The following is a 14,560-nucleotide window of genomic DNA, read 5'->3' on the forward strand; positions in this document are numbered from 1 at the left end:
ACAAAGCTGTCATCCAGAACTTGTCCTAGAACTCATACTTAAACTCCAGAGGTGTTTGCATGTTTTTATAAAACACACTAGAGAAAACGCATGAACAAATCTGCATCTGTTTTGCTAATCCCTTCATGCAGACAGGAAGCTCTCCATAAAACAGCAATCAATAGTTTCTCTCTTCCCATTACAGCTGATGGCCCGAAAAGACTTGTGCTATGGGAAACAGCCCATTTCAATCCTAAATTACTTTCATTTTCAATACAGTGGTTTTTTTTCTTATTACTATAAATCCATAATGGAAAAAAGACATGAATTCATATTGTATGGAAGGTTTTATTGATTGCTAAATTGCTGTCACTTACATCAGGTATAGCACTTCAATTCCAATCCAACAAAACTAAAAAGAAGCTGCTACTAAAGACTTGTTCCTGTAAGCCTTTCAGTTCCAAATACACACTGCTCTGCACATCTTTCACACTGCCAGCAAACAACAGTGTTTTAGCTGCACAGCTTGCACTGTATGCTTCAGTATACAGCAAAGAGTAATCTGCAAATTCATCACTTTTACCAGTTACACTTTTTTATGTTACAAACAAAACCCATTTTCTTACTCCTCCGCAATTATATATACAGTATAAAACAAATCTCAGGATTTGTGGTAGAAATTATTTGATCCTATACAGAAGACAACATCAAATTTTATGAAATTGAGAACAATAATTATTTTCTGAAATTAAGACTATTAAACTGGCATTGCAGTGTGACCCTTTCCAGAACCATGTAAAACACATCCAGTAGACCAGACCCTCCTCTTTTGCTTCACCTTATGACTCACATGGACAAATCTAATGTCACTGTGTATCCTACACAATCAGGCCTGTGTGTGTCACAACTGAGTATCCAGGCTTACTCTGCACTAGAGAAGCACTTTGATGCAATCTGATAATCTTGATGCATCATAAATAATACTTACAGAAGAACATGTGATGATTACTGTCAAGTGGAAGAAAAAACTGCTGGGAAGGAAATGAACAAGTAAATCAAATGCTCAAGAATATACTTAAAAAAAAAAAAAATCACACTTAGAACTGGGGCAGCCTATCCTAGAGCCAAAAAGGAAACATATTATCCCAAATAATAGTGCACGGCCTTTAATTTATAGACAAAATCTTTACCGAGGGCACAAAAAAGAAATGTTCTGACAACCACTGCCCCAAGACAGCAGATTCCTCCAGAAGTCCAGAGAAGAAACACAGGTTCTTACGGAGACTTTGTGATCTGTCTTCAAAACGATGAAGAGTGGAATAAATGCAGTTTCTAAAGTGAAGTGCCAGTACAGAAAAGACGTGCTAGAACTGTGGGCCATAGCTAGAGCTGTAATTTCTCCTTCCTCATTCCAAACTATCAAAAGAAACAGACACTTCTTAAAAAAAAAGAAAACAAAACGAAACAAAAAAATTCTCAACGATCCCACCTCTTTTCAAGTAAGGTGTTTCTCTCTACTCTGGTTTCCTAAAGAGGATTTCACTGTGAGCAACAAAATTTTGTGTAACACCAATAATTCATTGATTTCTGGAATGAAGCATTAGTAGCAACATACAACATGCATAAGCCATAACCTGTATTTTTAATTGTTATATTAGTTAACATGGAAAGAACTGTAATCAAGATCCACAAAAATTCAAATTACCAGTGAAATAAAAGATGCTTAATCCAACTCCTAAATACGAAATATTCCCCTTCCTATTTTGTGAAGTTACTTCTGACAGTAGCTGTGAACTAAAATTCAGTTATTTATGCAGCATGGACTCCCTTGAAATGACATTGTCAAACATTCATATTATAAATACAAGACCTCCTATGCATCATAAAAAAGACAAAAATTGTCATAATATAAACAAGTCTTAGTTTTACTAGCTTTTTGTAAATTACATTGCAAATAACTCATTTGTCTAACATAAACCCTAGATTTGAAAGAAGTCAAACTGGTAGAGAATAGAAATAATTATTGTGAACTGCTTGATATCAATGCTTGGTATCAGTGAGGCCACAGATTTATTCCAGCATCTAGCCAGCGTGACACTTGCCAATGCAACTATTAACACCGCTAGCAAAGTTGCCAGTAAGTGAATGGCCAGATGACAATGGTTTTCTCCACTGCCCTGTGAAGAGAAAGTGCTTTAGAGCAGCACGGACATCACAGATAAGCAGTAGCAAGGAGGCTTACATGTTTACTGCTTGTTACCTGACTATTTGTAGAGCCAATGAAAGATTTGTCCCTTCAGACGTACAAATCATCTTTCAGTAACAGCTTATTTTAAATTCCTTCCTAAGATCATGGGAAGACGCAATGTGTAGAATTAAGGCTTAAATGACTTAAGAGCTTTTCCTCGAGCTCAGTTGTGAAAGTTCACTGCACTCTACTGTGATATATGCTTTAGATAAATGGAAAAAACCAACAGTTCATCTACAAAGAAAGTCAACTGGTCCTAACCCTGCAGTGACTGCGAACAATATGATTTGACAGTGGTTCCTGCTACAGAAGGCCCACTCTGAAATAACATAAATGAAGATGAGTGCTTCCATATGAAAGCTTTCCTGGGGAAAGATACACTTTGAAAATCCATTTCATTCAATAACAGCACCAGCAATGCTCAGAGGCCATGTTTTTAAAGCAAACTACCTTATTGTGTTGTCTTGCTTGTTTCTAAATTACTCTGAAATTCTAATTTAGTATAGACTTAGCCTATGTACAGTAAACAGTATTGGTCTAAAATCTGAAAGCGTCCCCAAGGAATTTCCAGAAGATGACTTCTATGCATGAATTTGTAATTAACTTTTGAGGTCAAGCAAGGGTGTTTCAGACAACCTAGCTCATCAAAATATTTTTATAAGAATCTATAGAGCGTAAGTCTAAAAAAATAACCACCTGCACACCTATCTTTTTCATGAACCCTGCATGCTCCACAAAGTTAACAGATTCAACTGGTTTGCTGGAATCACAACAAAAAAAGACAAAAGGAAAGAGAAGCAAAATTTATTATAAAACATGTTGAAATAGCAATGACTTAACTGACTTCTTGCTCTGCTGTTCTAGGCAGAACAAAATGCGACTGAAAGCTCTCAGGAAAGCCAAAACAAAACTACAGAAGTAGTATGTTGTTGCACTAAAATCGCTTTCTCTTGATAATTTCTGGTTTCCAGCTGACAGGATGGGTTTCTTCAGTCTAAAGGAAAAAAAAAAAATCTCGTAAGGATTATTTTAAACTTGAAACTCACCTATAATTAAGGTTTAGTTTAAAATATTACTTATGAAGTATTCTGTACTCTATTTCATACGTAGCATTATTAATACCTAATCTACAATGTAATTAACTTATCCAAATTAAATTTTCTATCATCTCACTGTCTGAAGTACATAGCAGTACTTGTTCTGTTCTTATCACTCTTTTTTTTTCCAACAAGGAAAAAGATCAGGTTGCCAATGGCATTTCCAAAACAACACTGTATCAAAGCACAGGAACACGAGTAGCCAGCGACAGTCCTTCCAGAGGTATCAGTATTGGTAGATGTCATTGAGTGTATTTTGCCCAACTTCAAAACCGATTCTTTATATCTGAGAGTTGCTCCAAGTCTAATTCAGTGCAAAATTCCAATGCTTAATAAAAATTCTTTTATTCTTTATATTTAAGACATACACTGATAAACGACACAATAATCTACTGTCTTCTCCACTAGTAAATGAGTTCAGATTTTAGAGTTAACAGTGTGAAAATAAGCTATTTATTCTAAATTCTAAAAGTTGTCAAGGCCAATAACCAATCCAGATCATATAACTAAGTGCAATAAACCTCTGAAGTGCAATCCTTTTGCTGATCCCCATGTTTTTATCAATACAACCCCACAGTTCCCCACTGGGTTCAAAACCCAAAATACGTTATTGTATTCAGATTTCTCCAAACTTCACCACAAAGGCCTTTTGCAAAAGAGTTCACAGACCTGACACTTGTACTACAGCATATAATAAGAATTAGGAATGCAGAAATTAGCTACTGTCCTATTAATGCTAATGCAGAGGTCTTTCAACAAAACAGATTACGTAAGTCTGAACATGTCCCCTACTGACATGTGTTATATTTGTCTGATTTTTTTTGATTTGATGAAAATACTTTAAAAAGACACTTTCACATACCGCAGTATCATCTTCTTTGTATACTTTTATGGTTTTATCAGCTTCAGCAGTTAGCAATCTGCTTTCTGACTGGTCAAAAACACAAGCAAATATTCCTGATTCGCTGTCCAAAGAACCCGGCTGTACAGCTGCATGTACTCTCTGGAAATTGTATCCGGTTCTCCAGTCCCAAAGATGCATAGTACCATTATCAGCTACAACAAACAAACAAACAAACTTAGTATTTTGACCAGTTAATTTCTATCTGTTTTCTAGAAAGAGTATCATGAACAACTAGTATATACATCAGGAATACATCTCACAACATTCATGCAGAACAGTTCAGCACACCCCATAAGTTTTCCTATTTTCTGCTTTTTTTCTTCTTCAGAATCTCATCCAGATTTTTATCAGATAACCCTGAGAGATGATAAACTACATCACAAGGCAATTGCAGCAAGTTGCTTTGGAAGCACACTAAGGACTGGCATTCTGAATTTCAAGCTCCCTGAACAGTAGCTCCACTAAAGTTGAATGAAGAGGCATCATCCTACCAAAGAGATTAAGGACAGTAAGGACTTCTACATCATGCAAAGTAGGTTTGATGTTTGCACAGGTTTTATTCCAAATTTGGTTTAAACCTCTGCCAGTATTGCTGCTGCTGGCATCAGCTACAGGGCATTCACAGCAATCTGAACTCTCTATTCAGAAGGATGTTCTCAAGATAATTTTTCAGTTACAAAACCCAATATCCTTCAAAAGCATTTTCTAGCCAAAACAGATCTATTAAAATTTAAATTTCTCCACAGCTGCCAGCTAGACAGGAAATCCAGATGTTTCAAGAAGGGTGTTTCTACAGTAGAAAACTCCAAGGTAAAATCAACTTCTTTTAATTCGGCATCACCTCCTCTGAAGGTGCTGTAGATAGCATGAAGACGTAAAGGGGAGAATTGATACTCAAATTTTAATTTTAAAAAGTCACAACTAATATTATTAAAATGACAGGGGGTTTTTTATGTGGAAAAGGAGAAGGTATTTTCTAAGACTCAGCTACTACTAACAATAAAAGTCTTAAAAAGATGTTCTGAAAGTGTCTTCAAATAATAATAAGGAAATGTAAGTCTATTCCAGTATTCTGTGAAGTTCTTGCTCCTACTGTGAATGAGCCAAATGTCAAACACAGCTTTATCCAAATTTTAAAATCAAGGGCCCCTTTTACACATACTTGGAAACATAACCAGAGTAAGGTGACAATGTAATTGGCTGTTTTCCAGCTCCTGCTTAGCACAGTCCCATCTTACTCCACATCCTTAGCCTACAGGACATACAATATCCAAGGGGACCAAATGGGACCAAGTGCCCTATTCCCCATCAGCTTCATCAAGATGTTTCTATATCCTCTATCCAGTCTCACTGCATCAATGTGCAGCTAACTCTAGAGGAGGCACTGATGATTAGCAGATCATAAAGGATGGACTCTGGAGCCTTGCAGCAGCAGCCAGATGAGAAGAGGAAACCTCTTCCATGCAGCACATTAGAAGTCCTTCAAATTTATTTTATTTGCATGCAGCTCAGAAACATCCAAGAAGATGAAAGTGGCCCTATTCACTATGAAATGAAATGGTGTCCTGCAGCAGGCTCACAGGCCTAGGTAAAGCAGAGCTCTGTGAGCATCTCTGCCTAAGGACCTCCAGCCACATGGGCATGGGGGAAAGGAGAGGAATGTGTATTTCTGACTTTTACCTCCTGAGACCAGAACACCATCAGAATTTACAGCCAGGGTGTTTATAATAGCATTGTGACCAGAGAGGTTCTGAATGAAGTTTCCATCTGGGAATTTCCACTGCTTAATATTATCTGGAGAACCAGATGCAAATGTGTAACTGAAAGAAAATAAACACAGTATATTAAAGTTCAAAATCGCTGTAGTGAGAGCAAATGTCCTTCATTAAAACTACTGCTAAATGCTAGTTGCAAAATTACTTAATATTAGAACTGCTTTTCTGACATGTTTACTTTACATGAAATTAAGCAATTTTATGAAGTCATGAATTAGCTATTCCTACTATTTTCTTTCCGTTTCATAGACTAAGCTTTATAATATCCTATACGGCACAGGATTTAATATGCAAGTACTTAAAATGCACATTAAGTTCTCTTCAGTTGTTATTCTGGCAAATTTTCAGGTATAAGGGCATCATCAGCAAAGGTAACAGGAAAAAAAAGACAACAAACCCCAAGCATAGGCTAACAGCTAGTCTTCCAAAATTACATAAGCAAGGAGAAGGCCCCGCAAAAATGTAACTAAGAAAGATCATCTCTTCCAGTGTGATACCCTGAAATAAAAATTTCCTTCATTTTAAGATGTGCAAGCAGTTTCTTCGTTATTTGGGTAGCACACATAAAAGTCTGTAGGAATACTTTCACTACCACACTGTCCAGGCAATTTGCTGTCTATTTAAAAGATACTACAAATAAAAAAGTGAGTCTTATGAGAAAATGCCAGAACATTTAAAAAAATAGAAACACTGAAATACAGGCTCACAGCTGCTACTGTTTGACAAGAACACTTCAAGTTTACTTTCAAAAAGGTGTAATTGATGAAGCTGAATCTAGAATTACTTTTTTTTTTTTCAGAATGTAAGTAGAACTAGAGGTTTTTTCTATAGCTACAGATAACAGGCTATACAAGATTTCAGGCACACATTGGAACAGAGTTTATTCATATCAAAGATTCTGAATTTCTGATAGAAATGATAGAATGTAATTTTAAAATATGAAAGGCACAGAAGTATTGAAGTTCTATGTGAATTCCTTTTCTCCATTGTTTTAAAGGGCATCCAAACAGGCAACTGCTGTGCATCAAAATATAGCATCCAAATTCAGAGCACTTCCAAGACCATCTGCTTCAAAGTTTCAATTCTCACAGTAAGTTTTCTTTTAGGGCCAGTTAAGATTGAAATGTCTTGTGCAGTGAACCACATATTCAAAACAAAGGCCGTTCTATTAATCAGTCTCCTTTAGCATTAATCACACATGTGCAATGGCCCATTACAAAACTACTGCACTTTCTGCTCACAACTATTCAGTTACATATTTATTATTAGCCTTACAAGCCCTGTATCACTGATTTTTAAGGACTGAATGAAAGGCACACACATAAGTAACTCTGTGGGATATAAGACATTCTCAGGATTGCTCAAGTACACCAATGCCAATACTAGAGAAGCACAATCAATGCAGTAAAACGTATCTGACAATTGATATGTACATTTTTGCATCATCCTAAGTGCATTACTTTCTCACATCATTATACTCTACCATTCTAGATCTTCACTCACATTGGCTCTCTTCAGCTCTCAAAAGCACTGTGAAAGTGTAACAGAATGAGGAAAACTTACTGTCTCGGATGTAGCACTACTGCTCTTACAGATTTCTTGTGATTTGTTAAAGTAACACGAGTTTTTCCTGCCACCAAGTCCCAGAGCCGTATGGTAGTATCATGACTGCCTACAATGAAAGGAAAATTAAAAAAAAAAAAAAAAAAAGTAGAAACCATCGCCTTGACTTTATCATAATCATTACTTTGCTAAGGCAGCCAAAATGATGCGAGACAATAATATTGTGCTAATGCCACCTCAAATGAAGAATATGCTGGATTGCAATAGTCTTTTTACTCAGTTTGAAATCTAAGAACTAAGTTACACTGCAAAGCTGGATTTTGACATAATGGAAAAGAAGATGAACACTTAACCACGGTACTGGATGCTCCTTAAATGAAATGGGGAGAGCTAAAATATCACAGAAAATCCAAGTCTCAATACATATTACAACACAAATGTTAACACCAGAAAAAAAAGAAGTGCAGAAAAGCATTTGAACAATGCACAGCCATATTTGCTTAAACATACCATTAATAGTATGTGTAACCACTGCATGGCCCAATTTCAACAGAAACTAGTAAGAGATATTGAGCAAATTCTCCAAGGTAACATTATGAACATCACACAATTACTGAACAAACACATTCATCATTAGGTTTTTCCATCATGTTACTCATGAAACCACGCCTACTATACCTGTAATAATTTGTGGTTCTGCAGCTTGGCACTTCACAGTTGCTACTGCATTTGTGTGTCCTGACAGTGTGTGCACACTGGCTTTTGTCCTCACATCCCAAATCTATGAATTCACAACAAATATGTGAGAGGTTAGTAACAGGTGCATATTCAATGTATTTTAGGCACTGCCAATAGTCTACAGATTAAAAAATGGTATTTAGGTGGTATTTTTCAACCAAACATTCATCACAGAACTGCCTCAGCTGGCAAATTTCAAAGAGAGCAGGAACCTGCCAGTGAACTTCTATGCATATGAATAATTTAAGTCACCATAGTCCCATACCACCTTCTAAATACTAAGCAATCCTACATATATTATGTAATCTACCTACTAAATTAAGAAATAAAACATCCTGAAGTGACATGACATGTTTGTATTTGGGCTTCAATTTTACCAACAATGTAAGACCAAGCTAACACAAATCATCTTAGTATTTCATCTAGATTGATGTTAACTTTTGCTAAGTGCTCTTTTTTACAAATGTAAGATATTGAAATACACATATCAGGGTGTTTAAACACAACAGTGCTATACTTACTCGTGCTGTTGAATCTCTGCTACATGTCACCAACACATCTATTGTTGGATGCAAGTCTAAGCCATAGACAGCACTTAGATGACCATGGTAATGTCTGATAACCTAAATGAACAAAAACCACACAAACTAATAATTGAAAGAATATTCTAAATGCTTTGATTTCTGTATTTGCTACCACCAATTCCTTCAATTAAAGAAACCATAGCTTACCTTATTGTATTCAAGATCCCAGCATTTCACTTGTTTGTCTTCTCCACAAGAAAAGAGGTATGGACTTCTTGCACTTACTATCACCCCTCGTACAGTACTGATGTGTCCCGTCAAAGACAATTTCAATTTGCCACTAGCAAGGTCCCAAATCTGCACCAAAAGAGGTATTTTAAGGTAGACAGGAGAAAGCTACACAGTAAGCCTGGGTAAACAGCCCAGATGTAACTGATCCTGTTGCACTGTAAGTTAAAAATAGAATCACAAATATTTCGTCTCCAGATATGACCATGTAATAAATGAAATCTCAAGAAAAGAATTAGTGCTATGACAAGGTAATAAAAGAAAAAATGTTCTGCAGTTCATTATTCCACTAACAGTAAACAAGAAATTGTTTCCAAGGGGCTGGAGACATTTTTAAATAAAAAGGGAAAAAACCCCCACCCACTACAAACTTTGTCAGTCATTTCTTCCCAGCCTCTTACCTTTATGGTTCTGTCAGCAGAGCCAGTAACAAACCACTGATTTCCTGGTTCTACTGCAATACATCTCACCCAGCCCAGGTGACCACTGATAACCTTGAGAAAGAACCAAAAAATTTTATACATCAGAAATAATACACGTACATCTTTTGATGTAATTTTCCTTCTCCAACACTGAAATTTGCTAGTATTTACCAAGAAAAGTCAAATGTGAAATCAGATCTGAAGACAACTTGATTTCTACTTCAGTTAAAGAAAGAGAAAACTAGAAATTTATGTACACCAGACTTGGGGAGCTTGCAATAAGTAAAGATCCTGTTCCTATAAGCAACTTTTTCACACCCTTTCAGAGTCCAAAACACTGTGGCTCAACACTTGAAGCTTTGAAGAGAAAGAGTCTATTTGAGCACCGATTCCTTATGCTGCTGTATAGTGCTTATACAAAGAACAATTCTAAAAATACTGGCTATTAAATTACATTTCTATGTAATAACCTCTTCAAGCACACCATCACCTTCTTTTCCCCAAAAGAGGGGTAATATGAGAGTTGGACACTTTCCAGCAATAAAATAATGGAGACTGATCTCACAAGAAACACTCCGCCAACGCATGCTTTGCTTTCAGCAGCCTTTCTGTTTCTCTAAATTCTCCAAAGTCAGACAGCTAAAATCAAAACCTGTAACTGGTTTCACTGGATGTCATGTTTCATGTACTGTCATACAGCTCATTTCAAAAGATTTAAAACACAACAAAGCTTCTTAGGAAGAAATACTTTGGAAAGCTAAAGTGGACTTTTCTGATCACATGAGACCACAGACACAAGATTTTAAGCTAAGTGTCAAAATCTCTTAATATAGGAATAGAAATGGGCTTTTCTGGGGAGAAATCTAAGAAATAATTCATTTGACCTATTTTGAGTTCACATCTTTCACAACTTCAAACCAAGCTTAGGAAAACCAGTTAAAATGTAGATCTAAAGCAACAGATAGATGAAACCCACATTTGGTGTTCCAGCTACGCTTTTATTTCCAAGCTGTCTGAACAAGCTTTTGCCTTGTTGAGCAAGGATTTTGACAACAAACCTTCACTAAAACTGTTTACATGTACAAATACTCTAGTGACTTGAATTGTTATTCAGAGTATTTCTCTGAAAAGAAAGTGCTCCTAACAAGGAGGCATTTTTCAATTTTTCATCTGTTTACCATAAATCTCTTATGGATTTATTTTGGTGCCATTTCTTTCAAATGGCATTTATCTTAATTTCTACAGAAAACACATTCAAATACTGCTGTATTTAGAAAACCTACACACTCCTTGGAGTTCAAGTGGTTTTCAAAAAACTCTTTTAAAGATTAGCCTTCAGATTTCTGACTAATACCGCAAACCTAACAAATTTAGCGTAACACAGCTACAAGAGCAAAAAAAAGGTTCAAAGAGAGTGTGTGTATACAACTTAGTTGCGATCACTTTTTGATCACATTTTTGAATCATATTCGATTACATTTTTGAGAATGAGAACAAAAATTATGATTTAAGCTCTTACATAAAATATGTTTACTTTTTATGCGTGCTCGTGTCATGTAATTTCTAACTTACTCTGTACAGTTTCCAAGGTGGATGCCACTGAGGTTTGGGCATGGTTGGAGCCTTCTTTGGCATTAACGCAGAATTTTTGTTTCCACCAGCTTCCACCATAGCCTGTAAGTTAAAAGAAGGGTTACTCTTCTGGTTCGTAGCTCACCTCTTTGCCCAAAGGCTAAAACCTTTTTATTCTGCCTTCTCAACACTGATTAAATTTAGTCAATCAGGAGATCTCCACACAACACACACAGCTCCAGAAGCAGTCTGGTCAATACTGTGTACTTTTCACATTAGATGTGCAACAGACTCACCACAGACATCCCAGGAGGTTGTGAACGCTCAGATATCCCAGCATGCCTGTAAATGTCACCCACGCCAGCAGCTGTCCGATTTGCATCCAGCCTAGGGTGAATGAAAATGGTTGATGAATTGCAATCAACTTTCTCCTGCTAAGTGATAAGGCATCACAGGGCTGCATACAGCTGAGTGTTGTACACCTCTCAGGATGGAGAATCCACAACCTCTCTTAGCACCCTGTCCAGAGCTTGACCACCCCAGATACCCAGAAAGCTTCACCTCTTTTCTGCCTAAACAAAATTTCCCTTGTCCCAACGTCCACCCACTGCCTCTATGACAATACAAAAAAAAAAGCATACAGAAAATGATGCCTGTCCACACCAAAAGCAGTTTTTTAAAGAATATTTTAATTACTCCAGGTAGCTCCTATCCCAGCCTTTGTGATTTGCCTTGAAACTCCCATAGATAACAGTGTCAATGAGGTAACACAGCAGTACCTGGACTGGGAAGCAGGAAGTGCTACAGCTAAGGACTGTGCTGCAGATTCACTTGGCATCCTCTGGACCTTAGTATCTGCTGTCAAAGCCACGCCTTGGAAAAAATAACACGGCACAAACAAAGACAACTCTTTTAAACAGGAACTCAAAAGTGTATTATACTAACATGTATATACACGTGTACCTGCAAACAAGGGCCTGACACACCTGTAATATTAAGCGTCATCCTTCAATAACATTTTCACATCCAATTCAAATCTACTGAAATCTTTGTTTTGGCCCAATCCTTTTCATCTTGATCTACTACATATGTGAATACAAAATTTCTAGAGTATAAAACTGTGTGTTTATATCAGTGGAAACGAGAAAAAAAAAAGTCTAATTAGGAGCAGCATCCATCTTTTTATCCAGCTTCAAATTCTATGGAAATTCAAACATTACAGAAATAAACATAGTGTTGTGAAGCATTTGCTAACTTAGGCCCTTTAGTACAAATTATAATCCAACCCTGTGTGGGGCTACGCATCACACAGTGGTGCCAGAACTACAAAAGGCTTAGTTCCACTGAAGTGAGAATTTCAGGCTATATCTTCAGATTTTTAACATTATCTCAAGAATAGCAGATCTTTTCTTTAAAAAAATTTAAAAACTCTTTGTAAAGTACAGTTTTGGAGCAGACTGGTGAATTTAACTAATTGCTTTATTTCTCTTCCTAACCAAACTTCTGTCAGTTGACAACAAACTCAGTATTTGGGCAAAATATTCAGGTTAAAACAAGAAACAGCAAAGAAAGAAATCTGATTTTTAACCCTGATATATATGATTCTATTAAAAGAACATTAAACTTGTCAAAACCACTGTGAGAAATTCTCAACCGCACAGTTACAAGAAACTATGCCTGGTATTTTAATGATTGAGGGTCCACTGAACACTCATATTTGTTAATTTATAAGCCAAAACAACAGATTTTCCACTATACTCATAATAAACTTAAGTACAATGAAAGATTAACAGCTAAAACTAAGCTCTTACAAGAATAGAGCAGGATTCATCAGCAACAGTGGCAATTAGCAATGGCCAATGTAACAATACAGAAACATAACCCTTACAAGCATGGACAAAACCAAATGACACTAAAACTATTAAACCTTTAAGTCTCTTCCCCAGAGCAAGGTGGTGAAACCTGCACCTTTCTACTCTGGTGACGAAAAGCAGGCTACATTCCATTACTATCAAGTATGGATTCACAACAAGAGGAAGCCTGCTCCTGCTAGGATGAACAATGCCTTGTTCATACAAGAAACCAAAAAGTTCATGCAAACACTTGCAAAATTTTACTTACCAGGCCCAGATGGGTATGGGTGTGTACCAGTCACCACATACTCAAGTTCTTGTCCTAAAGAGCAAGAAAATGTTATATTAATAATTACATTTTATACTGCACTGTAAATAATGCACTCAAACAGCAAACAGAGGAAAACAGAGCAGGTCACACATGGCAGAAACCAGTAACCACTTCCAGTGTACTTAGACATTTCTCATTTTCATTAATTTAATTTGTTCTGTGTGCAGCACACACTAATGTTACCAAAAATTACTCTTTTTACCAATTAATCACTATAAAAAAAATCCACAGCACCCAATAACTCCTTTGCTATAAACAAGCTTTCCCCTTGCTCTGAATCACGTACCTCCTGTGGACCCTAGCAAGAAAAATACCAATCAAAAAAGGTTTCTTTTATTTCTGTATTTATTTCCAGTGGATTAACACTGGACTGCATTCTTTAGATTCTACATCAGTGAGACTGTTGCAAAAGAAAGGACAAATATACCACTAAGAGCAAACTAACCTTGATTTCCAGAATACTGCTTGTGTCCATAGGGATCCCCAGTGTTGGGGCCTCCTTTCTCCCTCAGGTTCTCTTTGAGAGTGGGCATGTGTAGCACTGAGCCGTACTCTGTGCGCAGCTTGACTGCCATTTTCACCTTGTGACTGTGGGAAGAGTAAAGCATAATCCTCATTAAACCCCAGTTTCTGAACTGTTACTAAGTTTTGAAATATTTTAGAGAGGATGTCATAAAACTTACTTTACAACTCTAATATTTCTCTCCTCTCAAAATTACACCGTTAACAGCACAGAAACATCTGAATTTCTGACTTGGGTGGAGCAATCATTAACAGAGTTTAAAAACTTCACTGAGTGCAGCAGCACTTACCTTTCTTCATCCAATGGGATAGGCTTGGCATTATCAGCTACAAACATGTCATGGGTTCTCTTCAAAGACCTGAACACAAGTGTGTGCACAGAATGTTTTTGGACTTCCTAAAATAAAGAAAAAAGCATTTAAATATGCTTGAACAGATTTAAATGAAAAACTGTAAACTGAAACATAAATTGAACTGAGTAGCAATTTCAAATCTCAGTTCTATCATATGCAACCATTCAGTTCACAGAAGACACTAATCCTTTTGGAAACTAAAAAATTAAGTTTATCTGTTAATTGTTTTACAGTGTTTATTCAAAACTATATACTATTCCTTGTAAACTTACAAGACTTTGAAAAGCAAGCCAAAAACTCTGATCAAACTTTCTGCACTGGTATTTACATGACAAATCCATGAATATAAAAGCTTTTATCTCACATCCTTTCCAGTTCTGTTTTTATATGC

The 14,560-nt window shown here is 36.4% G+C and overlaps 1 protein-coding gene across 1 annotated transcript; it reads right to left on the reverse strand.

Annotated features, from left to right (window-relative positions):
• Positions 1-307: 307 nt before the first annotated feature.
• Positions 308-14,235, reverse strand: PLRG1 (pleiotropic regulator 1). The gene is made up of 14 exons (XM_017736845.1): positions 14,107-14,235; positions 13,740-13,882; positions 13,232-13,285; positions 11,890-11,983; positions 11,407-11,497; positions 11,111-11,212; positions 9,518-9,610; positions 9,036-9,185; positions 8,826-8,927; positions 8,245-8,347; positions 7,567-7,675; positions 5,909-6,048; positions 4,187-4,380; positions 308-3,221 (listed from the first exon to the last, which is right to left on the reverse strand). Exons 1-14 carry the CDS (start codon positions 14,151-14,153, stop codon positions 3,162-3,164), a joined length of 1,482 nt encoding a protein of 493 aa, XP_017592334.1. The 5' UTR covers positions 14,154-14,235; the 3' UTR covers positions 308-3,161.
• Between the last annotated feature and the right edge of the window lie 325 nt (positions 14,236-14,560).

The sequence above is a fragment of the Corvus brachyrhynchos genome, unplaced genomic scaffold, assembly GCF_000691975.1.
Source record: "Corvus brachyrhynchos isolate BGI_N302 unplaced genomic scaffold, ASM69197v1 scaffold175, whole genome shotgun sequence".
NCBI lineage: Eukaryota > Metazoa > Chordata > Aves > Passeriformes > Corvidae > Corvus > Corvus brachyrhynchos.